Source organism: Ranitomeya imitator, chromosome 10 (assembly GCF_032444005.1).
Source record: "Ranitomeya imitator isolate aRanImi1 chromosome 10, aRanImi1.pri, whole genome shotgun sequence".
Classification (NCBI taxonomy): domain Eukaryota; kingdom Metazoa; phylum Chordata; class Amphibia; order Anura; family Dendrobatidae; genus Ranitomeya; species Ranitomeya imitator.
In genome coordinates, this window is record NC_091291.1 from 64,108,048 (window position 1) to 64,134,751 (window position 26,704).

General features: G+C 43.7%; 1 protein-coding gene across 4 annotated transcripts in view; it reads left to right on the forward strand.

Moving 5' to 3' along the window:
• RASIP1 (Ras interacting protein 1) overlaps positions 1-26,704 on the forward strand; it is a 764,894-nt gene that overhangs the window by 265,622 nt on the left and 472,568 nt on the right. For all 4 annotated transcript variants that reach the window (XM_069742476.1, XM_069742477.1, XM_069742479.1 and 1 more), the window contains exons 4-5: positions 19,317-19,696; positions 25,448-26,086. In XM_069742476.1, the coding sequence (XP_069598577.1) occupies positions 19,317-19,696; positions 25,448-26,086 (1,019 nt within the window). The remainder of the gene's footprint in view (positions 1-19,316; positions 19,697-25,447; positions 26,087-26,704) is intronic.

Consider the following 26,704-nt stretch of genomic DNA (forward strand, 5'->3'; position numbering starts at 1 on the left):
AATTTGTAGGCCTAATGCAGTGTAGTTTTCAACAACTACTAAACGAGAGTCGGAAGATCGAAGCAATGTGGACGAAACCTGGGGAATACCTTGGAGTGGAACACACCGTCTCTACACCCCATACCCAATTTGTAGGCCTAATGCAGTGTAGTTTTCAACAACTACTAAACGAGAGTCGGAAGATCGAAGCAATGTGGACGAAACCTGGGGAACAACTTGTAGTGGAACACACCGTCTCTACACCCCATACCCAATTTGTAGGCCTAATGCAGTGTAGTTTTCAACAACTACTAAACGAGAGTCGGAAGACCGAAGCAATGGAGAGGAAACCTGGGGAACACCTTGGAGCGGCAGACACCGTTAGTAGGCCCTACCGAAGTAGTAGCCCCAATGCAGTTTTCAAATTCCTAGAGGCTGAAAACAAGACTATTGACGCTCTGCTTTTTTCAAAGGAGGACAGCTGTATTGAGTGGCTCAGACAGACACAGGTAGTAGGCCTTAAACCAAAAATGTGGCTCAATGCAGTTTAAAAAAGGTTACAGGGGTACACAGGCAGCATTGCTCTGGTCAGTGGAGGACAATTTCAATAGTGGACCGCAGACAGACTTTGTACGCCTACTATTAAAAAAAGGATGCTCTATGCAATTAAAAATAGGTTCCAGGGGTCCACGGGCAGCAGTGGTGTGGTCAGTGGAGGAGTATTGGAAGGAGGGACCGCAGACAGGCGTAGTAGGCCTAACATAACAAAATTAGGCTGTAGGCACTTTAAAATTGGTTCCAGGAGAACACGGGCAGCAGTGGTGTGGTCAGCGGAGGACAATTTGAATTAGGGACTGCAGACAGACTTTGTAGGCTGTCCCCTGTGGACCATGCATCCAACACATTAACCCAGTGCGCCGTAATGGACACGTAACGTTTTGTGGACATGCCTACTGGTCCATGCGTCTCTTGTCAGGTGCACCTTTCTACTGTTTGATTGCCTGAGTGCTATGACAATGCAGACTTTTTCATGCCGGTGTAGGGCTGGGATGGCTTTTCTCGCAAAAGAAATGTCGACTGGGTAGCTTGAACCGTGGTACAGCGTAGTTCATCTGGGCTTTCTAAATATAAAACAAAGAAAAAAAGTAGGCTCCATGCACTTTCACCTGGGTTCCAGGGGTACACGGCCAGCATTGGTCTAATCAGTGGAGAACTATTGGAAGGAGGGACCGCAGACAGGCTTAGAAGGCCTAACATAATAAAATTGGGCTGTAGGCACTTTAAAATTGGTTCCAGGGGTACACGGGCAGCAGTAGACAGGTCAGTGGAGGCCTAGTGGAAGGAGGGACCGCAGACAGGCTTCGAAGGCCTAACATAATAAAATTGGGCTGTAGGCACTTTAAAATTGGTTCCAGGGGTACACGGGCAGCAGTAGACAGGTCACTGGAGGCCTAGTGGAAGGAGGGACCGCAGACAGGCTTCGAAGGCCTAACATAATAAAATTGGGCTGTAGGCACTTTATAATTGGTTCCAGGGGTACACGGGCAGCAGTAGACAGGTCACTGGAGGCCTAGTGGAAGGAGGGACCGCAGACAGGCTTCGAAGGCCTAACATAATAAAATTGGGCTGTAGACACTTTCTAATTGGTTCCAGGGGTACACGGGCAGCAGTAGACAGGTCAGTGGAGGCCAAGTGGAAGGAGGGACCGCAGACAGGCTTCGAAGGCCTAACATAATAAAATTGGGCTATAGGCACTTTAAAATTGGTTCCAGGGGTACACGGGCAGCAGTAGACAGGTCAGTGGAGGCCTAGTGGAAGGAGGGACCGCAGACAGGCTTCGAAGGCCTAACATAATAAAATATGGCTGTAGGCACTTTAAAATTGGTTCCAGGGGTACACGGGCAGCAGTAGACAGGTCACTGGAGGCCTAGTGGAAGGAGGGACCACAGACAGGTGTAGTAGGCCTAACATAATAAAATTGGGCTGTAGACACTTGGAATTCTCTTGCAGGGGTACACAGGCAGCATTGGTGTTGTCAGCGGAGGCCGATTGTAATGAGTGTCTGCCAGTTAGTAGTCCCAAACAATAAATACATGTTAATGTCTCGCATTACAACAAAACGAAAACACAAAAGGGTGCAATCATTAGGTACAGGGGTGGGCTCCTCTGCGTAGTTTCAGACCTAGTAATTTGGCGCAAAGTATTTACTTGGGTAAAAATACGACACTGCCCCTCACTATGTTAAGTACCATCATACATGTCAACACAATGGTATTGTCAGTGGCAGGAATTTAAGGATGTCAGCGCATAGACTAAACATTGGTGGAACTGTGAGAGATAATTGTGCAAGTGGTAGAGCAATGTTTGAGCTGGGGGTGGGGGAACTCTCTTGTGGCCGGCGGTACAGGCCCAGGGCCCCTCATGTTACAACAGTGTGTCTGACGTTGGGTGCGCACCACCACCGTCAGAGACACTTTATTGTACTATGAGGGACCTAGTGGCAGTGCCGTCGACCAAAAGCGGGCACACCCACCTCTTCAGACAAACAGCACTCTCACGGGTGCTTGTGCCAAGTGGCGATACCACAACCCCGTGTGGGGAGTTTGGCCATTTAGGGAGGTGTAAATATGTCGTATGCTGGACAATCAGCTGCTGCAAATTACGAGATTGGTAAAGTCATTCAGAGTAGTCCACAGGCAATACCTTTTCATAGGAAAGCTAGGTGTCGGCCGGGCAAGGTGGGGCAAAAGAATTCAAAATCCAGTTGTGGTTCATTTTAATGAAGGTTAGATCATCAACATTTTGGGTAGCCAGATGAGTCCTTTTTTCGGTTAATATTGAACCTGCAGCACTGAATACTCTTTCTGATAGGACACTAGCTGCCGGGCAAGCAAGCTCCTGCAATGCATATTCTGCCAATTCTGGCCAGGTGTCTAATTTGGATGCCCAGTAATCAAATGGGAATGACGGTTGAGGTAGAACATCGATAAGGGATGAAAAATAGTTAGTAACCATACTGGACAAATGTTGTCTCCTGTCACTTTGAATTGATGCAGCAGTACCTGTCCTGTCTGCGGTCATAGCAAAATCACTCCACAACCTGGTCAGAAAACCCCTCTGTCCAATGCCACTTCTGATTTCTGCACCTCTAACACTTTTGGTCTGCTGCCCCCTGCAGCTCGTGTGAGAACGATCACGGGCGCTGTGTGCTGGGAATGCCTGAAGCAAACGGTCAACAAGAGTTGATTGTTTGGTTGCTAATATTAGTTCCAAGTTCTCATGTGGCATAATATTTTGCAATTTGCCTTTATAGTGAGGATCAAGGAGGCAGGCCAACCAGTAATCGTCATCGTTCATCATTTTCGTAATGCGTGTGTCCCTTTTGAGGATACGTAAGGCATAATCCGCCACGTGTGCCAACGTTCCAGTTGTCAAATCTGCGGTTGTGCTTGGTTGAGGGGCAGTTTCAGGCAAATCTACGTCACTTGTGTCCCTCAAAAAACCAGAACCCGGCCTTGCCACGCCACCAATTTCCAGTGGCCCCGGAGAAGCTTCCTCATTAAAAAAATACTCATCCCCATCATCCTCCTCGTCCTCCTCCTCCTGTTCGCCCGCTACCTCGTCCTGTACACTGCCCTGACCAGACAATGGCTGACTGTCATCAAGGCTTTCCTCTTCCTCGGCTGCAGATGCCTGCTCCTTTATGTGCGTCAAACTTTGCATCAGCAGATGCATTAGGGGATGTTCATGCTTCTTATGGCGTTGTCTTTACTAACCAGCCGTGTGCATCCCTCAAAACACTGAAGGACTTGATACATGTCTTGTATCTTCGACCACTGCACACCTGACAACTCCATGTCTGCCATCCTACTGCCTGCCCATGTATGTGTATCCTCCCACAAAAACATAACAGCCCGCCTCTGTTCGCACAGTCTCTGAAGCATGTGCAGTGTTGAGTTCCACCTTGTTGCAACGTCTATGATTAGGCGATGCTGGGGAAGGTTCAAAGACCGCTGATAGGTCTGCATACGGCTGGAGTGTACGGGCGAACGGCGGATATGTGAGCAAAGTCCGCGCACTTTGAGGAGCAGGTCGGATAACCCCGGATAACTTTTCAGGAAGCACTGAACCACCAGGTTTAAGGTGTGAGCCAGGCAAGGAATGTGTTTCAGTTGGGAAAGGGAGATGGCAGCCATTAAATTCCTTCCGTTATCACTCACTACCTTGCCTGCCTCAAGATCTACTGTGCCCAGCCACGACTGTGTTTCTCTCTGCAAGAACTCGGACAGAACTTCCGCGGTGTGTCTGTTGTTCGCCAAACACTTCATAGCCAATACAGCCTGCTGACGCTTGCCAGTAGCTGGCCCATAATGGGACAACTGGTGTGCAACAGTGGCAGCTGCGGATGGAGTGGTTGGGCGACTGCGGTCTGTGGACGAGCTCTCGCTTCTGCAGAAGGACGAGGAGGAGGAGGAGGGGGTGCGAACACCTACATCCAACTGTTTCCTAGACCGTGGGCTAGGCAGAACTGTCCCGAAATTGATGTCCCCTGTGGACCCTGCATCCACCACATTCACCCAGTGTGCCGTGATGGACACGTAATGTCCCTGGCCATGCCTACTGGTCCATGCATCTGTTGTCAGGTGCACCTTTGTACTCACAGATTGCCTGAGTGCATGGACGATGTGCTCTTTAACATGCTGGTGGAGGGCTGGGATGGCTTTTCTCGAAAAGAAGTGTCGACTGGGTAGCTCGTAGCGTGGTTCAGCGTAGTCCATCAGTGCTTTGCAAGATTCACTTTCAACTAACCGGTAGGGCATCATCTCTAACGAGATTAGTCTAACTATGTGGGCGTTCAAACCCTGTGTACGCGGATGCGAGGATAAGTACTTCCTTTTTCTAACCAGAGTCTCATGTAGGGTGAGCTGGACTGGAGAGCTGGAGATCGTGGAACTAGCGGGGGTGCCGGTGGACTTGGCAGACTGAGAGACGGTTGGAGACGGTATTGTTTCCGCCGGTGCCCTAGATGCAGTGTTTCCTACTACGAAACTGGTGATTCCCTGACCCTGACTGCTTTGGCCTGGCAAAGAAACCTGCACAGATACTGCAGGTGGTGCGGAAAATGGTGGCCTTACAGTGATGGCAGGGATGTAGCGTTGCTGACTAGCTTCATTGGCCGAGGGTGCTACAACCTTAAGGGACGTTTGGTAGTTAGTCCAGGCTTGCAAATGCATGGTGGTTAAATGTCTATGCATGCAACTTGTATTGAGACTTTTCAGATTCTGACCTCTGCTTAAGGTAGTTGAACATTTTTGACAGATGACTTTGCGTTGATCAATTGGATGTTGTTTAAAAAAATGCCAGACTGCACTCTTTCGAGCCTCGGATCCCTTTTCAGGCATTGCAGACTGAGCTTTAACCGGATGGCCACGCTGTCCTCCAAAAGGTTTTGGCTTTGCCATGCGTTTTGTCCCATCTATGGGCCCGACAGATGGAACCTGTTGCAATGTTGATGCCTGCTGCGGCCCCTCCTCCTCCGCTTCAGAACTACTGCCGCCTGCACCCTGTTCCCCCAATGGCTGCTGTCGGGATCACACTCAGTCGGAGCAGCCTTTGGAAGTGGGGAATCACCAGAAATAATACACAAGACACGTCTTGTATAGTGTATCACTGGGAAGTCTCTGAAGCACGCCTGCCTTCAAGGTGCTATCCCTTCTTAATATAGTTGTTTCAGTAGGTTTAGTGGTTATACAAGTTTTGCATGTTTAAACAAAGAGACAAAACAGGAAAGAAAGAAAAGAAAAGAAAACAGTTTCGTGGGCGGCAGTTTCACAACAAACAGTACAAAGGCAATTCCACAGACAAGAAAAACAGGATTTCATACGATAGCTAAAATGTCCTTGAATGGACAGGTCAATATTTATCACAAATTCTTTTTTTTTATTTTTGTTCATTGAGGTAATCATTTTTGTTCTGCTCTTCACAATCCCCCCTTTGACATATTCCATTCAAAACCTTGTCGATCATTTTAGTCATTCTTTTTGTGATATTACAAAAAAAAACAACTTTATATTCTCGCATCCATTACACAAAATTTATTTGTGCATACCGAGATACCCTTGAGTACAACCTTGAATAATACATATATAATTACAATAACCATAACTGTATGTATTAGGCTTTGCATAATCCCGGTAACCCACCCACCGATCCCTCTGAACCAATTGGCCGGGTTAAGAAAACAAAAGGTATCTGACCACCAGCTATCCTTATTTTGGTCATTGTCTTTGTCATACTGATCCCTGAGTCGTTGTACGTCTTTTAATTTAAATCTCATACTCATAGTACTATTCGGGTCTATATAATGACAGCAGGTGGGTCCGATGATTTGACACATACCCCCTTGTGAGGCAGATAGGTAATCCAATACCAGGGTATGTTGGTTAGTGACTATTATAAGCTGATTCTGTACAGCTATACTAGTATTTAATATGTCCAATATATCCCAAATCTGATCATCTAGATAATCCGTGGCTCTAACTAATTTATCCCACATCTGTGTTAACATAGGATAAATAAAAATGGTACTAGCAATTTTGTTGGGAATTCCCATTTGTACTATATGCGGCCTCCCCGAGGGACGTGGTGAGTTATCTGCAGCTCTTTTATACAGTGTGTGCTTGGGCACGGCTTGCATATTCACTTGTTTATTTGAAATTATGAAAGTAGCCGGGGTTAGGCGTCCTAATGTACAAGTACCCTTTATACCTACGGGAAGCCATTTATATGCTCCTTCTCCGCATATCCAAAATGTACCCTCAGGCAGATCCCACAAAGCTGAGTGCTGCAATACCAATCTGTGAGCCAAATTCACAAAACTAGATACATTCTGAAGCATACACCAAGAGGGTTTTTGTCCCAAGGGGCTACAGTACCCGGCTGCGGGATTCCCACATACATGCATTCCGTTGACATACTCATTGGATTCATTACAAACCAGGTTCCCCGGCTTACTTGTACAACTGTCTGCATCACCTTGGGGGAACAACTCAGAATGTTCCCATTTTCTATTATGTATGTATCTTTCCAATACTGTAGGTTTGAAAGCATCAGAGGAAGGGGTGGTTGTACTGAAACTGAGCTGTAGATTTTCAGTGGGGACCTGTCCTAAATCAGTTAATCCAGTCTTATTCCTAGGTACCCATTTTCCTCCCTTGAATGCTAAATATTGTAAGTTGTCTATTTTTCCTGTAAGATTGCCCTGCCACCAAGGAAATTCTACCCATCCCACAATTGGTATGGCGATTGTAGTATTCCATAGTCTAGTATTGCCAGGTTGGTTGTTGGCCAGGTTGTCTGAACAATTAGGCCAAGCGAATATTTCTTCAGCTGACACGGGAACTGCTAGAAAAGGTATACTTGTGGCTGATACTGGTGAATGGGTACAGATCCAACAATCTGCCAGGGGTTGCGTATTATTTAACAAGTCATGCACTAATTTTCTATGATGTTGTACGAATCTATTGTTCAAAGGGGCTAGAGAATTCAGTCTTTCCCATGCCTCCGATGAGGTTAACATTGTTAACATCAATATAAATATGTTTAGGTTGGACCTGGTTAAGAATGCCATGTACATCATGAGTGGTCTGAACTAGAAGTGGGTGATCAAGAACAATCTCAGAAGCTTTATCTAATAACAGTGAAATTGCGGCTACTATTCTTACACAAGAAGGTGCGGCTCTAGCTACAGGGTCCAGATGAGCTGATATGTATGCCACAGGTCTCTGTTTGTTTCCATGTTTTTGTGTGAGCACCCCTGTAGCATGTGAGGATATCTCAGCTGCCATCAATTGAAAAGGTTTAGTGTAGTCTGGGAGTCCCAAAGCCGGAGCTGATACCAGTGCTGTTTTCAAAGAGGAAAATGACTGTTTAGCCTCTTCACTGAGTGAATATGGTGTGTTGGCAATACAGTCATATAAAGGCTGCATGAGTTGACTTGCATGTATGATCCACTGTCTACAGTGTGAAACAATACCTAGGAAAGCACGCAGCTGTTTGTGATTCCTGGGTTCAAGCATGTTACGTATGGCTTCCGTACGTTGAGGTGTGAGGTGTCTGATGCCCTGTGATATGCAGTGACCTAAAAACACGACTGTTTGTTGACAAGCCTGGAGTTTCTGTCTATTTACTTTACAGCCTTCTTGCGCTAGGAAAATTAAGAAATTAACAGTTGAGGTAACTGCCGTCTGTTCATCAGGGCAACAAATAAGTAAGTCATCTACATACTGTAGAATGACTACTCCTGGTTCTGGGATGAAATTTTTTTAGCACGGTCTGCATTGCTTCAGAGTACAAAGTTGGTGAGTGTACCATACCTTGTGGCAATCTTGTCCATGCTAATTGTTTACCCTTAAATGTAAAGGCAAACAAATGCCAACAGTTCTTATGTAGTGGCACAGAAAAAAATGCGTTTGATAAGTCAATTACCGTAAAATATGCAGCAGTGCTGGGAATTTGAGACAGTAAGGTATGAGGATTCGGTACCACAGGGGTGACCGGTGCCAAAACCTTATTGATTTCCCGTAAGTCGTGCACCATGCGATATTTCACCATAGTTTCTTTGGAGGACACTTTCTTTTTAACAGGATATAAGGGTGTATTGGCGGGTGACCTGATTTCTACCAAAACACCTTGTAACACATAATCCTGAATTTGTTGAGAAATCGCCTGTTCTTGCTGGGCGCTGATGGGGTATTGCCTAAGCTGAGGTAATATGGTTCCCGGGGCAGTTTCTAACAGTATAGGAGCTACTGATAAAAATCCTACATCAGTGTCTCCTTTTGCCCATAGGCTGTCAGGAACCCGAGACAAGTCAATTTTTGCTTGTTGAGTGTAAATTTCGGGAAAATCCTCCATTGCCTGTATTCTAACATATGGTTCCAGAGTTTCTGCATCTTCAGGGATGGTCAGCATAACTGTGCCATCTTCTCTAAAATGGATGTTTGCATGCATTTTACTTAAGACATCAGTACCCAACAAGCAGGTAGGTGCACCTTTAGCAAATAAAAATTTGGATACAAAAGTTTTAGGGCCAAAGCTCACATTTAAAGGTTTTGTAAAGGGCAACGCCTGAATTTTACCATCATACCCTTCTGCATATGTAACCTTTGAGGATATATTGTCAGGATATGGTAAAAAGTCCTGATTTAAAATGGAGGATGTTGCTCCCGTATCTATCAGAAAAGGTACATTTTTACCCTCAACTTCAACTTGTATTATTGGTCTTCTAGAAGGAAGAGAGACCTGCATAACTTTCAGTCATTCTGAGCTGTCTGTTTGATCAGGCACTGGGTTATTTATCCTATTTTTGGGTACAAAGGTTCCTGAATCTATATCTGTTTTTCTCTTCCTACATTCCCTTTGGAAATGTCCTGGCTTCTTACAGTAATGACAAGTAAACTTTTGATTAGCAGAGCCAGTATTAGCCTGTGCAATTCTTACTGGCTTAGAATTTTCTCTTAAGTCCATTTCTATCCCTACAGCTTTCTGTCTAGCCAGGTGTGGGTCTTCCAAGGTTCTCCAATCAGGGGTTGCGGCCTTAAAGGGAACCTGTCACCCCGTTTTTTGAGATTGAGCTATAAATACTGTTAAATAGGGCCTGCGCTGTGTGTTCCTATAGTGTATGTAGTGTACCCCGATTCCCCATGTATGCTGAGAAATAACTTACCAAAGTCGCCGTTTTCGCCTGTCAATCAGGCTGGTCAGGTCGGGAGGGCGTGGTGACATCGCTGGTTCTTCCTCAGCTTTACATTGGTGGCGTAGTGGCGTAGTGGTGAACAAGCAGTGCGCGATCTGCGCTGTAATCCCTTGCATCGGTGGGGGCGGCCATCTTCCTGGGGCCGCGCGTGCGCAGATCGAGTGCTCTGCTGCACGGGGCTTCAGGAAAATGGCCGCGGGATGCCGCGCGTGCGCATTAGAGATCGCGGCGGCCATTTTCCCAAAGCCGAGTTTGCATCTCGGCTTTGGGAAAATGGCCGCCGCGATCTCTAATGCGCACGCGCGGCATCCCGCGGCCATTTTCCTGAAGCCCCGTGCAGCAGAGCACTCGATCTGCGCACGCGCGGCCCCAGGAAGATGGCCGCCCCCACCGATGCAAGGGATTACAGCGCAGATCGCGCGCTGCTTGTTCACCACTACGCCACTACGCCACCAACGTAAAGCTGAGGAAGAACCACCGATGTCACCACGCCCTCCCGACCTGACCAGCCTGATTGACAGGCGAAAACGGCGACTTTGGTAAGTTATTTCTCAGCATACATGGGGAATCGGGGTACACTACATACACTATAGGAACACACAGCGCAGGCCCTATTTAACAGTATTTATAGCTCAATCTCAAAAAACGGGGTGACAGGTTCCCTTTAAGCTTTTCCTTCACTTTTGGAGACAATCCATCTATAAAGATTTTTGTAACTAACCTCATCATTCCTGGAGCGGTTAGATCCATGCCTTCATCTCTGAAATTATTTTCTACACTTAGATAATATTCGTCTACTGATTGTCCAGATTTCTGAGCCACCACTCCCGTTGTTCCTCTCTGCCTCTGTCTCTCCCTCATGAAAACCATTAAGTGATCTACAAATTGTGTACCTGATTCTATCGTTTGTAAGGCACCATCTCCTGCTTGGGGCCTATGTACCTGTAGATTTGCTAATAGCTCCTGGAAGAGTCCAGGAGTCATTTTCATTCTACATAATTCTTCTCCATCTGCCCAAACTCCAGCGTGAGTCTGCATAATTTGCTGTATATATTGTGCAAATCTAACTGGACACTGGGTGGGATCTGGTGCGTTATGCAAGAGAGACATGCCTTCAGCGGGGGACCAAGGGAAATATTGTCGAGTTTGGTGATATCTAGTTCCCATTACTCCGTCAGCACCAGGTTCCCTAAAGGGTCTTGGTACTACCCTAACAGGGGCAAGTACAGCGCCATGTCTAGGTGTACCACAGGCTAGGCAATCATTTCTCCAGTCTGGATTTTGTTGTCCACAGTGCGGACATTCCCATCCTCCTGGTCCGGCTAAACTTTGAGGTGGTGTTTGGAGAAAAGATGGGGCATGTGGGTTAAGGTATGGGGGTGGGGTATTTTTAGATTCCACATTTTGTTTTTCTCCACAGCCTGTGGGTCTAATACACCACTTTTTACTCTGTTGATTATATGTCCATCCCTCATTTTCTGCTACCCTAGAGACATCAATCAATGCTTGGATCTGATCTATCCATTTCTTGTCTCTGATTATGCCTTTTTTCCTTTCCTGAATTCCGTCCCATAGTTTCCTACTAAAAGCTTCTGCCCTAGTAACTCCAAACTTACTAAAAATCTTTTTCAGCCCCTTAGTGGCATCTTCACCACTTCTCTCCTTTATGATAGTATAGATATCTAATTCTTCTGGTTCCGACTTTGTTTGCTTGTTCCCCATTTTCTTATCCTGAGCTTTCTTGCCCTAGGTGGCGTTTGGGTATGAGAATACCTCGTTACCTTCTTCCTAAGGAGCTAGGATGTCTTTTTCTTGCCCTAGGTGGCGTTTGGGTATGAGAATACCTCGTTACCTTCTTCCTAAGGAGCTAGGATGTCTTTTTCTGTGTTGATGTAAGAAAATCCTGATTCCTACACCTATAGCAAACAACACAAATGCAACCAGACAGAAAAAGAAAAAGAACATACAACGTATCTTGTCCCAGGCTAATTTATCTGTCCTGGGCTTATACTATCACATACAACGTATTCTTGTCCCAGGCTAATTTATCTGTCCTGGGCTCATACTATCATACACTTATCCGTCACCAGGTTTTTGTCAAAGACAGGATCAGAGATTGAACATAGGCGCGGAGGTCTCCCCGAAAGGACGCAACCACGTTGCCCAGTGGGACAGTCACTTCTTCTGTTTCCACCCCCATGGGCGGCTTATAGGGCTATTCCCAACTTCCACACACCTTCTATTCACATTCACTCTCATTCAATGCCGTACTCCGTGAGGTGATCAATTCCTAAATAGTTCAAGAACCCGAGCTATAGGTATCCTCCTCTACTAGAACTACCCGCTAAAGAACACGACACAGAAAATCTTACGGACAGTGCAGGGCAGATATAAGAGATCTAACAGTGTCTCTTACCTGGCCAGGTTTTTGTTCATCTGCCGTCCATTATCCCAGATTCTCTTTTCGTTCGTATTCTGCCGGTGTTCTTGAAGGAATACACAGACCTCGGGTCCCTGTTCGGGCGCCAGGAAATGTCGGGATCACACTCAGTCGGAGCAGCCTTTGGAAGTGGGGAATCACCAGAAATAATACACAAGACATGTCTTGTATAGTGTATCACTGGGAAGTCTCTGAAGCACGCCTGCCTTCAAGGTGCTATCCCTTCTTTATATAGTTGTTTCAGTAGGTTTAGTGGTTATACAAGTTTTGCATGTTTAAACAAAGAGACAAAACAGGAAAGAAAGAAAAGAAAAGAAAACAGTTTCGTGGGCGGCAGTTTCACAACAAACAGTACAAAGGCAATTCCACAGACAAGAAAAACAGGATTTCATACTATAGCTAAAATGTCCTTGAATGGACAGGTCAATATTTATCACAAATTCTTTTTTTTTAATTTTTGTTCATTGAGGTAATCATTTTTGTTCTGCTCTTCACAGCTGCCAATCGGTGTCAACAACTGGGTCATCTATAACCTCCTCTTCTAGCTCGTGCGCAACTTCGTCTGTGTCACCGTGTAAATCGGTGGTAGAGCGTTCGTGACGGGGCAACATAGTCTCATCAGGGTCTGATTCTGGATCAGTACCCTGCGAGGGCAATGTTGTGGTCTGAGTCAAAGGACCAGCATAGTAGTCTGGCTGTGGCTGTGCATCAGTGCACTCCATGTCAGATTCAACTTGTAATGGGCATGGCATGTTAACTGTTTCACTTTCTAAGCCAGGGACGATATGTGTAAAGAGCTCCATGGAGTAACCCGTTGTGTCGCCTGCTGCATCCTTCTCTGTTGTTGTTTTTGCTGAAGAGGACAAGGAAGCGACTTGTCCCTGACCGTGAACATCCACTAACAACGCGCTGCTTTTACATTTACCAGTTTCAAAAGAGGAGGCAAAAGAGCTAGAGGCTGAGTCAGCAAGGTAAGCCAAAACTTGCTCTTGCTGCTTAGGCTTTAAAAGCGGTTGTCCTACTCCCAGAAAAGGGAGCGTTAGAGGCCTTCTGTAGCCAGACGACGAACCTGGCTCCACAGCTCCAGACTTAGGTGCAATATTTTTTTTCCCACGACCACCTGATGCTCCACTACCACTACCATCATTACCAGCTGACAATGAACGCACACGGCCACGACCTCTTCCACCAGACTTCCTCATTGTTTTAAAAACGTAACCAAAGTAACGGTATTTGTTGCTGTCAAACAACTTACACGGTGAGCTATAACTTCAGTATGATTTAGATATCCCTTTACATGTGGGTGAGACCGCAAGGAAAATCAGGCACAATGTCACACACTCTGTTTTCGGTGGCACCAAATGAGAGAGATGCCACACACGCAGGACTGTCACTCAAGCACAAATGTCAATATTAATCTCCCACTTTTTTTTTTATTTTTTCAGGGATAATTTAGAAACCAAATAAAAAAAAAAAAAAAAATAGGCTTTCTATGGCCCACTATTTGAGAGAGAGAGATGGCACACCCAGGAGTCAGGACTGGCACACAAGCAGAAAGGCCAATATTAATCTCCCACTGATTTTTTTTTATTTTTTCAGGGAGAATTTAGAAACCAAATTAAAAAAAATGATTTTTTTCAGGGAGAATTTAGAAACCAAATAAAAAAAAAATAAAAAAAAGGCTTTCTATGGCCCACTATTTGAGAGAGAGAGATGGCACACCCAGGAGTCAGGAGTGGCACACAAGCAGAAAGGCCAATATTAATCTCCCACTGTTTTTTTTTTTTTTTCAGGGAGAATTTAGAAACCAAATAAAAAAAATTGATTTTTTCAGGGAGAATTTAGAAACCAAATTAAAAAAAAAAAAAAAAAAGGCTATCTATGGCCCACTATTTGAGAGAGAGAGATGGCATACCCAGGAGTCAGGAGTGGCACACAAGCAGAAAGGCCAATATTAATCTCCCACTGTTTTTTTTTATTTTTTCAGGGAGAATTTAGAAACCAAATAAAAAAAAAATAGGCTTTCTATGGCCCACTATTTGAGAGAGAGAGAGAGATGGCACACCCAGGAGTCAGGACTGGCACACAAGCAGAAAGGCCAATATTAATCTCCCACTGATTTTTTTTTTATTTTTTCAGGGAGAATGTAGAAACCAAATTTAAAAAATGATTTTTTCAGGGAGAATTTAGAAACCAAATAAAAAAATTGATTTTTTCAGGGAGAATTTAGAAACCAAATAAAAAAAAAGAATAGGGTTTCTATGGCCCACTATTTGAGAGAGAGAGAGATGCCACACCCAGGATTCAGGACTGGCACACAAGCTGAAAGGCCAATATTAATCTCCCACTGATTCTTTTTTATTTTTTCAGTGAGAATTTAGAAAACAAATAAAAAAAAATAGGCTTTCTATGGCCCACTATTTGAGAGAGAGAGATGGCACACCCAAGAGTCAAGACTGGCACACAAGCAGAAAGGCCAATATTAATCTCCCACTGATTTTTTTAAATTTTTTCAGGGAGAATTTAGAAACCAAATAAAAAAAAATGATTTTTTCAGGGAGAATTTAGAAACTAAATAAAAAAAAAATAGGGTTTCGATGGCCCACTATTTCAGAGAGAGAGATGGCACACCCAGGAGTCAGGACTGGCACACAAGCTGAAAGGCCAATATTAATCTCCCACTGATTCTTTTTTATTTTTTCAGTGAGAATTTAGAAAACAAATAAAAAAAAATAGGTTTTCTATGGCCCACTATTTGAGAGAGAGAGATGGCACACCCAAGAGTCAAGACTGGCACACAAGCAGAAAGGCCAATATTAATCTCCCACTGATTTTTTTTTTTATTTTTTCAGGGAGAATTTAGAAACCAAATTAAAAAAAAATGATTTTTTCAGGGAGAATTTAGAAACCAAATTAAAAAAATTGATTTTTTCAGGGAGAATTTAGAAACCAAATAAAAAAAAAATAGGCTTTCTATGGCCCGCTATTTGAGAGAGAGAGAGATGGCGCACCCAGGAGTCAGGACTGGCACACAAACTGAAAGGCCAATATTAATCTCCCACTGATTTTTTTTTATTTTTTCAGTGAGAATTTAGAAAACAAATAAAAAAAAAAAGGCTTTCTATGGCCCACTATTTGAGAGACAGAGATGGCACACCCAGGAGTCAGGACTGGCACACAAGCTGAAAGGCCAATATTAATCTCCCACTGATTTTTTTTATTTTTTCAGGGAGAATTTAGAAAACAAATTAAAAAAAAAATAGGCTTTCTATGGCCCACTATTTGAGAGAGAGAGATGGCACACCCAGGAGTCAGGACTGGCACACAAGCTGAAAGGCCAATATTAATCTCCCACTGATTTTTTTTTATTTTTTCAGGGAGAATTTAGAAAACAAATAAAAAAAAAAAAATAGGCTTTCTATGGCCCACTATTTGAGAGAGAGAGATGGCACACCCAGGAGTCAGGACTGGCACACAAGCAGAAAGGCCAATATTAATCTCCCACAGTTTTTTGTTATTTTTTCAGGGAGAATTTAGAAACCAAATTTAAAAAAATAAAAATAAATAGGCTTTCTATGGCCCACTATTTGAGAGAGAGATGGCACACTCAGGACTGGCACACAAGCCCAAAGGCCAATATTAATCTCCCACTGTTTTTTTCAGGGAGAATTTATAAACCCCCCCCAAAAAAAGCAGAAAAATAAAAAGGCTTTCTATGGCCCACTATGTGAGAGAGATGGCACACACAGGGATGGCACTCTAGCAGAAATGCCAATCTTAATCTCCCACAACTTATTTTTTTGGGGAGAGTTAAAAAAAAAAAAATAAACAGGGACTGTCCTACAATTACTATCTCCCTGCAGTAATCTCAGCCACGTATGGCAGGCAGCAATAAGGAGTGGACTGATGCACAAATTAAATCAAAAGTGTGGACAAACAAACAAGATAGCTGTGCAGAAAGGAAGGAACAACAGGATTTGTGCTTTGAAAAATGCAGTTGGTTTGCACAGCGGCGTACACACAGCAATGCAGCTATCAGGGAGCCTTCTAGGGCAGCCCAATGAGCTACAGCGCTGAGGAAAAAAAAATGTAGCTTCCACTGTCCCTGCAAAAAAAAAGGTGGTGTTGGACAGTGGAAATCGCTACAGCACAAGCGGTTTGGTGGTTAATGGACCCTGCCTAACGCTATCCCTGCTTCTGACGAAGCGGCAGCAACCTCTCCCTAGGCTCAGATCAGCAGCAGTAAGATGGCGGTCGGCGGGAACGCCTCTTTATAGCCCCTGTGACGCCGCAGACAGCAAGCCAATCACTGCAATGCCCTTCTCTAAGATGGTGGGAACCAGGACCAATGTCATCACGCTGCCCACACTCTGCGTACACCTTCATTGGCTGAGAAATGGCGCTTTTCGCGTCATTGAAACGCGACTTTGGCGCGAAAGTCGCGTACCGCATGGCCGACCCCACACAGGGGTCGGGTTTCACGAAACCCGACTTTGCCAAAAGTCGGCGACTTTTGAAAATGAACGATCCGTTTCGCTCAACCCTTGTCATAAGTAACAATGTTAACAATACAATGATTAAAGCAAAATAAGACGACCCTACTCATGAGAGCTTACAATCTACAATGAGGTGGGGGAGATACAAAATACAGGTGTGTATTTACAATGATGTATTTACAAGGATGATCCATCTTCAGGGGGTGGGGGATAGATGGAAGTAGTGACTGGGCTACACACACAAAATGACTGATTAGTGAACGTGATAGGCCGCTCTGAACAAATGTGTTTTAAAGGAGCGCCTAAAACTATGCAAATTGCAGAAGGTCCTCTATAGTAAATTAATCCGATTGGTAAACGGCGTAAGGAGGGAAAAAAAAATCAAAACACGAGAATTATGTTTTTTTGGGGCTGCCGCAACATTGCAGTAAAGTGTAATAAGAGGAGATCAATAAAAATGTCAGTTCAGAGCACACAAAAAAAACACTTACCCAGCCCCATATGCCGAAAAATGAAAATATTTCTGTCAAAGGCGGTAAAAGCTACATTTTTTATTTTTATAGATTTCAGAATTGTTTTTCACCTCTTAAATAAAAAACTATATATGTTGATCTGATCTGGAGAATCGCATTGCCGATTCAGTTTTACCACATAATGAACATGATAAATACAAGACTAAAAAAAACAATTGTGGAATTGCACTTTTTTTTTTGCAATTTCAATGCACTTGAATTTTTTTCCTGCCCTCCAGTACATAATGTAGTAGATTGAATCGTGTCATTCAAAAGTACAACGACTGGAGGAAAGACTAATGCGTATGTAGAAAGTGCACACCTGAGGTACAGAAAATATGAAAATACCTCATACCTTTCTAACCGCACATTCAGCGTCTCCCACTCCCACACTACCTCCTCAACCCACCTGCTATGTGTTGGGAGTCCCCCAAGGCTCTGTTCTAGGAACCTTACTCTTTTCAATCTATACACTTAGACTAGGACAACTCATAAAGTCCCATGTATTACAGTACCTCCTTTATGCTGATGACACTCAGATCTACCTCTCTGGCCCAGATGTCACCTCTCTAATGTCCAGAATCCCAGAGTGCCTATCAGCCATATCTTCCTTCTTCTCCTCTTGCTTCCTCAAACTCAATGTGGACAAATCTGAACTCATCATCTTTCTTCCATCTCATAGATCTTCCTTACTCAAACCTATCTATTGCAATTAATGACATCACGCTTTCCCCCGTACCGGAAGTCAGCTTCCTCGGAGTGACCCTTGACTCTGCCCTGTCCTTCAAACTGCACATCCAAGCTCTTTCCACCTCCTGTCGCCTCCAGCTCAAAAATATTTCCAGAATCCGTCCTTTCCTCAACACTCAATCTACTAAAATGCTTGTGCATGCCCCTATCATCTCCCGCCTCGACTACTGCAACATCCTTTTCTGTGCCCTCCCTGCTAACACCCTTGCACCTCTCCAGTCCATCTTTAACTCTGCTGTCTGACTAATTAATCTCTCTCCTCGCTACTCCTCCGCTTCTCCCCCCTGCAAATCTCTTCACTGGCTCCCATTCCCTCAGCGTATCCAGTTCAGTTTACTAATACTGACCTACAAGGCCATCTATAACCTGTCTCCTTCATACATCTCTGGACTAATCTCCCGATATCTTCCCTCACATAATCTCCGGTCCTCCCAAAACCTCCTTCTCTCCTCCACACTTATTTGCTCCTCACCCAACCGCCTCCAATACTTCTCCTGAATATCCCCCATCCTCTGGAATTCTTAGCCCCAAAACGTCCAACTATCAACCACATTCGGATCCTTCAGACGGAATCTGAAAACCCACCTCTTCAGGAAAGCTTACAGCCTGCACTGACCCCGCTGTCTCCTCGCCAACACCGGAGCTGCTGCAACCCCCTAACCTACTGTCTCCTTCCCCACCATCCTGTAGAATGTAAGCCTGCAAAGGGCAGGGTCCTCTCCCCTCTCTATCAGTCTGCTATGGTTAGTTTGTTTACTGTAAGTGATATCTGTAATTTGTATGTAACCCCTTCTCATGTACAGCACCATGGAATCAATGGTGCTATATAAATAATAATAATAATATGTGTGTCTCAGCAGAGGATCTGAATACTTATGACCATGTTATATTTCAGTTTTTGTTTTTTTAATAAATTTACAAAAATTTCTACATTTCAGTTTTTTTTCAGTCCAGATGGGGTGCAGAGTGTAAATTAATGAAAAAAAATGAACTTTTTTGAATTTACCAAATGGCCGCAATGAAACAAAGAGTGAAAAATTTAAAAGGGTCTGAATACTTTCCGTATCCACTGTAACTCCTTAAAATATACTATAAGACAGGAAAATCAAAAAGTCTTAGCTTTCCCTTTCCAACATTTTATAACTAATAAATACATTAAAAGCATAATTAGTATTTGTCTCTTAAGTTACTCAACTATTGATGTTTAATATTTAATTAAGATTTTATTTTACTCATCATACAGTAGTATATTGAATCATTAGCAGTACTATACATTGCCTAAATAAATGTACGCTTATTTCTATTATTGTTTTCTTATAATTATTGAAATCTAGTAAATATTTGAATGATCGTTAAAATTATTTTATATAATCTTTCAACAGGAATCAATGCACAAGCTCGAAGACTACAAAAAAGTCGTTCTCGTGCAGCTTCTGGTGGTAATGCCCCATTAAGAGAGCGAGAAGACAGCGCTTCCCTTCGTCGCAGTATAAGTGATATCAATTTAAACACCAAGAAACGTAGAGAACGCAAAAGCATTAAGAGTATGGTGGCTAATGATCCAGACCCTGGTCAAGATGGAGGGCTAAACCCAAAAGATGGAAACATGCAAAACTCAACAGAATGCAGTAGCAGTGTCGATGGTTCAGAGAATGCTACTGATCAGATTGGTTTAGATTTTGAACACCTCTCTCAGTACTTAATTCAACCACCTACAGAGCATCCATATTTCCTCCTTTTGCAAGGTTACAACAAAGATGTGGTAATTACTTTTGTACAACTTAATAACATTATGGTCAATAACATTTAGTTATTCTTATTTCTTGTGCTATCTCATTTTCCCCTTGTTGGCCCTCTCCTGGTATAATGTCCCTGTAACGCTCGCGCCCTGACTGGTTGGCCCAAGCGTGGGGAGCGTTGCCCCACTGTGCCACAAACCAGAATTCCCTGGAAGGGGCATGACTAAGCAGCTTCCTTGGTGTTCACTGGAGCCTCTCATGGTGAAGTCAGGCTTGTGCGGCAGGTAGCTGCCAGGCACCACTCCACGGTGGAGTCTGGCTGCGGCTGCTGATCCCACTGGGGAACGGAACACTGACAAGCAGGGGGGCACGGCTGAGACACTGGTAGACAGGCCGGGGGTGCATGACTGAGACACTGGCAAGCGGGCACAGCTATCAGGACTGGAACCAATACGGTTAAGACAGGAACATAGACAGGTATGCATAGTATATGGAGACAGGTAGGGATCTGTTCACACTGGAGGAGAAGGGACAGATTCAGAGAGGACAGGAACACGGACAAGTTTGAGAGTTATATGAGAACAGGTAGGGACCTGTTCAGACTGCAGAACAAAGACCCGCGAGGTGCGGAACGAGAGCGGAGTAGAACCGCATGGAGTGGAGCAGGGCAGAACCGCAAGGAGCGGAGCAAGGCAGAACTGCAAGGCGCGGAGCAAGAGCAGAACAGAATCACAGAGTGCGAAGCAAGAGCAGGACAGAACCGCAGAGCCTGGAGCTAGAGCAGGATGGAATCGCAGAGCATGAAGCAAGAACAGGATAGAACCACAGAGCGCGGAGAGAGAACAAGACAATACTGCATAGTGTGGAGCGAAAGCGGGACGGAACCGTAGAGTGCGGAGTGTGAGCAAGACGAAACCGCAAGTGAGCAGAGCCGGGTGTAGAGTGGACCTGAGAGCAGAACAGAGCTGCAAGGAGTGGAACTGAGAGCAGAGCAAAGCCGCAGGGTGCAGCGAGCAGAGCAGAAGTAAACACAGAAAGCAGAGCAGAAGGATACACCCATCAGGGTAGGGAAGGCTACAGACGAGGTTATAAGAAGACACAGGTATAGGACTGAATTCAGACTTGATCAGGTACAGGATAAGATACAAGAGTAGGACACAGTACAGACAAGAATGGACACGGGAACAGATACTGGACATGGACACAGGCCTGAGTCTGCAGCCCTCAGGGAGGCAGAAACAAAACATACAAAGCACAGTAACAGGTCTGGGTATGCAGCCCCCAGAGAAGGCAGAAACAGAACATACAAGCACAGAAACAGGTCTGGGTATGCAGCCCCCAGAGAAGGCAGAGACAGGACAGGACCTGGCAACTCATCAACAAAGTACAGACAGACAGAGTACATTGCTCAGGCCCCAGCCTAGGGGTGGAGATGTCTTAAGTACCCGATGCTTCATGGCAATTGGCTGGGGACACCTTAGGAAGGTGCACACATCTCCATAAAACTTAGGAAGTGCCGGCAGCGATGCCCTATGCACGCAGCCAATAAGTATGCAAAGAGCAGACAGGAGACATGAGATACCCAACATGTAGCTGGCAGCAGATAGAACTCACAGCATGGCCTGGAGCAGTGAGTAAGTGTAAGGCAGGTGTGGAATGGGAGGCCATGCAGTGATGCCAGTAGGGTTGTTATATCCCCATTTTGGTATAATGTCCACCATCCTGGTATAATGTCTAAATTCTGGTATAATATCCCTAATTCTGGAAAAATGTTCCTCACACAGGTCTCCTTTTTCCCTTCTCCAGCAAATATTAAAATAGAAGCAAACACTTCTACTCGCCTCCACACCGTGCAGTAATGAGGCAGTGACCCAGGAAACTTCAAAGCAAACGTGTTTAATGTCCACAAACTCACACAAAACGAAAAGCACACGGTATCCTCCGGATCACAGCCGGGCATCAAAACAGTCCATATCCGAGACCGGTTGCCGTGAGTGACTGCACCATCGTGTCACGCTGACGGGTGCCAGGCTTTGCTTCTCTTGTCTCTGTGTTACCTCACACAATCCAGCACTTGTAAAACCTGGCTTGGAGGGAGCAAACTGCCCCACTACCACTGCTCCAAAAATAAAAGCCCATACCGGGTTTTCTTAAATCTGCCTTGGGCAAATACCTTGTCCAAGACCAAACTTACTTTCATTTTGCACTGCAATCACAAATATATCTGTGTCTGCAATGCAATGGGGTCTTAATACACTTCGCTTTTATGCGCATCCGGGGGGACACATAGCGACCCTCACATTTAACACCGGTCACTGCCTCACATCTGCAATACATATGATTGCACTGAAAAAGTCTGGTCCATAAAAATGAAAAAAAAATGATTTTCCTGTACAATAAAGAGAAGTAAAAAACACAATTCTGTTTTTTTTCATCATTACACTTCCCTAAAAAATGTAATAAAATTAACAAAATGTTGTGTGTACCCCAAATTGATGTAAATAAAACATCAACTTACCAAGAAAAAAAAAATCAGCATTCACTTGTCTCTATCAAAGGGAAATTAAAAACATTACTTATATTGCAAAATGGTGACACAAACTAAATTGTTTTAGTTAATCTACTGAATTGATTTTTTTTCACTTATTACCGTAAATAAAAAATACATGTAAGTCTGGTATTGCTGTAATCATACTGTTTACAAGTCCAAAAACAATTGAGGAATTGCATTTTTTCCCTAATTCATCCCACATGAAGTATTGTTCCCAATTTTAATTGTAAGGTAAAACAGATGGTGTCATTCAAAACCATAACATAACATTCAAAAGTGGCCATTTTTTTCTCTCACTTTATTGATGTTGCTCCCTTGAGAATTCTGTATTTTTTGTATTTTTTTTAAAATTTGCAATATGATTCCAAAGAAATTGACCACAGGCCCACCATGAAGCATGAGAAGCTCATTAATTAAAAATTGAAAATATAGATTAAACCACAACCAAAATCCTGCTGACAGGTTCATTTTAAAGAAAAAATTGAAATAATCAATGGAGCAGTGGAAATAAAATAAGAGCAAAAACTGACCACTTTTGACTTGGTGATAGGTCTTTTTAAGTACTGTATAACTTTTTTTTCAAGAAACAGTGCTATTCTTGTCCGTAGGCTGTATTTGAAATTGAAGCTAGGTTCTGTTCACTTGTATACAAGCTGTAATGTAGATACAGTACATAGACAATAGCTGCACTGTGTGGTTAAGAAATCAGACTAGTTTAAACTGAACCTACCCTCCTAGGATTAGCCCTCCTTAAAAATTTGAATAAAATACCTTGATATCTGCAATCCAATTTCTTATTTCAGAGAAACCACATTTTTCTTATATACAAATGAGCCATTAAGATCCATGGGCTGAACACAGATCTCCATGATAATCTGCCTCCAGGGCTTATTTTAAATGAAAGAGGGTTTTACCACTGTGAACCTCAAAAACATTTGGAGCAACACTTTTCCTCTTATAATACTGTCATTTCCACTGCAGAGTTGTGCCTAACTATAAGTAACATGGTACAACAGAGTTGAACTTTGTATTATTACAAACACAACACGAACATTTTCAGTTGTGTTCTCACAGAGCTGTGAGCTCTGCTGTACTGCCCTCAAACCAACCTGGCTGCCTGTGATAAAGCCAAAGCACTGTGAGTGAGGGGGCTACAGCTGCAAATGGATTTCCAATGAGACAAACTTTACACTTCTGTGTATACTTCTTAGCTCTGGTGTTCTATGTTAGTTCTGATCTCACTGCAGAGTGTGATTATGAGAACAAAGTGTCAGTCATTACTTCTCTCACAATAGTAGCACCCTCTTTCATTTAAAATAAGCTCTGGAGGCAGATTCTCAGGGAGATCTCTGCCCGGCCCATATATTTTAACAGCTCATTTACTTATAAGAAAAATGTGGATTCCTCTGGAATAAGACATCAGATTGCAGATATTAAGGTATCACTGAATCCCATTTTTTATTACCTGCATGCCCACATAGATGATTTAGGAAGGTTGATCCTACTGACAAATTCCTTTTAAGGATAACGCATTTAATTTATAATTTGTATGTCTTTGAAAAAGAGGAAGCTTTTAAGAAATCTATAAAAATAAGTATAAGCTTTAATGATAACTGTTAATAATAATAAATACCGTATATACACGAGTATAAGCCGAGATCTTCAGCCCCTTTTTTGGGCTGAAAGTCCCCCTCTCAGCTTATACTCGAGTCATACCCAGGGGTTGGCAGGGGAGGGGGAGCGGGGTCTGTCTAATGAAACTCACCTGCTCCTGGTGCGGTCCATGTCCGGCGCCGGCAGCTTCTTCCTGTACTGAGCAGTCACATGGTACCGCTCATTACAGTAATGAATATGTGGCTCCACCTCCCATAGAGGTGGAGCCGCATATTCATTACTGTAATGAGCGGTAACGGTGACCGCTCAGTACAGCAAGAAGCTGCCGGTGCCAGGGAACAGACGTGCAGGGACCGCACCAGGAGCAGGTGAGTATAACAGGGAGGGGAGAGCTGCGCGATATTCACCTGCTCCTCGTTCCGGCACCGCTCCGTCATCTGCAGTGACGCTCAGGTCAGAGGGCGTGGTGACGAGGTTAGTGCGCGCCCTCTGCCTGACGTCAGTGCAGGAGACGCTGAAGATGGAGCGGCGCCGGAACGAGGAGCAGGTGAATATTGAAAGTGCCAGGGGCCTAAGCGACAGAGAGGTGAGTATGTGATTTTTTAATTTTTTTATCGCATCAACAGCAAATGGGGCAAGTGTCTGTATGGAGCATCTATGGGGCCATAACGTTTGTGCAGCATTATATGGGGCCATAACGTTTGTGCAGCACTGTATGGGGCCATAACGTTTGTGCAGCTCTGTATGGGGCCATAACCTTTCCGCAGCACTATATGGGGCAAGTGTCTGTATGGGGCTATAACGTTTGTGCAGCACTTTATGGGGCAAGTGTCTGTAAGGGGCCATAATGTTTTTGCAGCACTATATGGGGCAAGTGTCTGTATGGGGCCATAATGTTTGTGCAGCATTATATTGAGCCATAATGTTTGTGCAGCACTATATGGGGCCATAACTTTTGTGCAGCTCTGTATGGGGCCATAACATTTGTGCAGCACTATATGGGGCAAGTGTCTGTATGGGGCCATAACGTTTGTGCAGCACTATATGGGGCAAATATCTTTATGGAGCATCTTATGGGGCCATAATCAACATTTGTCCAGAATTATATTGGGCAAATGGGTCTATGGAGCATCCTATGGGGCCATTATTAACCTTTATGCAGGATTATATGGGGCATATTTTAATATGGAGCTTCTTATGGGGCCCATCATAAACTTTATGGAGCATTATATGGGGCTCCTGATTCAATATGGATATTCAAAAACACTTAACCTACTGATGTCTCAATTAATTTTACTTTTATTGGTATCTATTTTTACTTTTGACATTTACTGGTAGATGCTGCATTTTCCGCTCTAGGCTTATACTCGAGTCATTAAGTTTTCCCATTTTTTTGTGGCAAAATTAGGGGGGTCGGCTTATACTCGGGTCGGCTTATACTCGAGTATTTACGGTATATCTATAATGTAGCTATAGTAATATAATACTATAGCTATAGTAATAGTATTAATAATTATAATCTAAGCTACAGTAATTTGCTTTTTAATAATGTTTAATAAATTGCTTAATACACATTACAAGTTTTATAAATGCATTTCTTTTGTGTTAGGATTTTGTTATATATGTGATGACACGGAAGAAGCATCTATTTGGAAGAACTGAAAAAGCTTCAAGAGACAAGGGTCCTTATGTTGATACTTTTTTGTCTGCTCCAGATATACTTCCTCGCCACTGCTGTGTATGGAGATTGGATTCTTCAACTCAGAAGAATATAGTCCGTGTAAGACCATACCGAGGGGCACTTGTTTCGCACAATGGGGGAGTCCTCCAAAGAGAAGCCGAACTACATACTGGGGATTTATTAGGGCTAGGAGAGTATTTTCTGTTCATGTACAAAGATCCTAGAGTAGCTCAGACACGTCCTGCCTGGCTTCCACAGTTCTGGTCTACCTCTGGGTTAAGTGGGGCATTTTCATGCCAGATGTGTGGCAGATCACTTCAGGAGCGTCAAGAGGCTGTTCAGGCCTACATAGAAAGTAAAGATTTAATCTTACAATATCGCTCTCAAGAAGAAGATGCTGTGTTAAAGGAGATTATTGAGAAATCTGGTAACTCGAAAGCTGAATTTAAACTGGCTCCAGCATACCTCTTTAGTCTATGTATTGAACATTCGACTCGAGCTTTGGACCCTGGACACTTTCCCAAACTTGTAATGAAGATTGCCACCATGATAAAGGAAGTTGTTTGGGTAAGACATTTACAAAATATATCAGCCTTTTGTTTCAATATGCTGTGGAAATGGTCATGATGATTGGTGCGTAATCTGGCATATTTCCTTGTGATCTCTTTCCATTTTCATAAGTTCTTTAGTAATTTCCTTATGAAAATGAAAGAGAATATTAATCTTCATAGATCTGTTAAAAGTCTAATGGTCCATTTGTCATTGAGCTGAACTGTTCATTCACATTTTGTTCATATAAAAAAATGCTTGCAAAATCATAAAGCTATTTCAATTAACACAGAGTGATAATAACTAGTGATAAGCGAGTACTAAAATGCTCGGGTGATCGTTGCTCGGGTCGAGCAAATTGGAATACTGGGGTACTTGACCGGAGCAACGAGCCCAATGTAAGTGTATGGGAAGCCCGAGTATTTTTACCGCGATCCCACCCGGGGGTCCTTTTAAGGTCTAAAAATGTCTGAAAGTGATGGAAACACTGCTCAAATGACACAGGAACATCATGAAGATTGCCCCTGGAGGCATTTCAGACTCCCAGGTCACAGCTGTAAGCAATGTTGTCAGAGTTTCACACCATTTTTACTGGTGCACACAAAACCAAAACCAAAATGGATTTTGCTGGGAAAT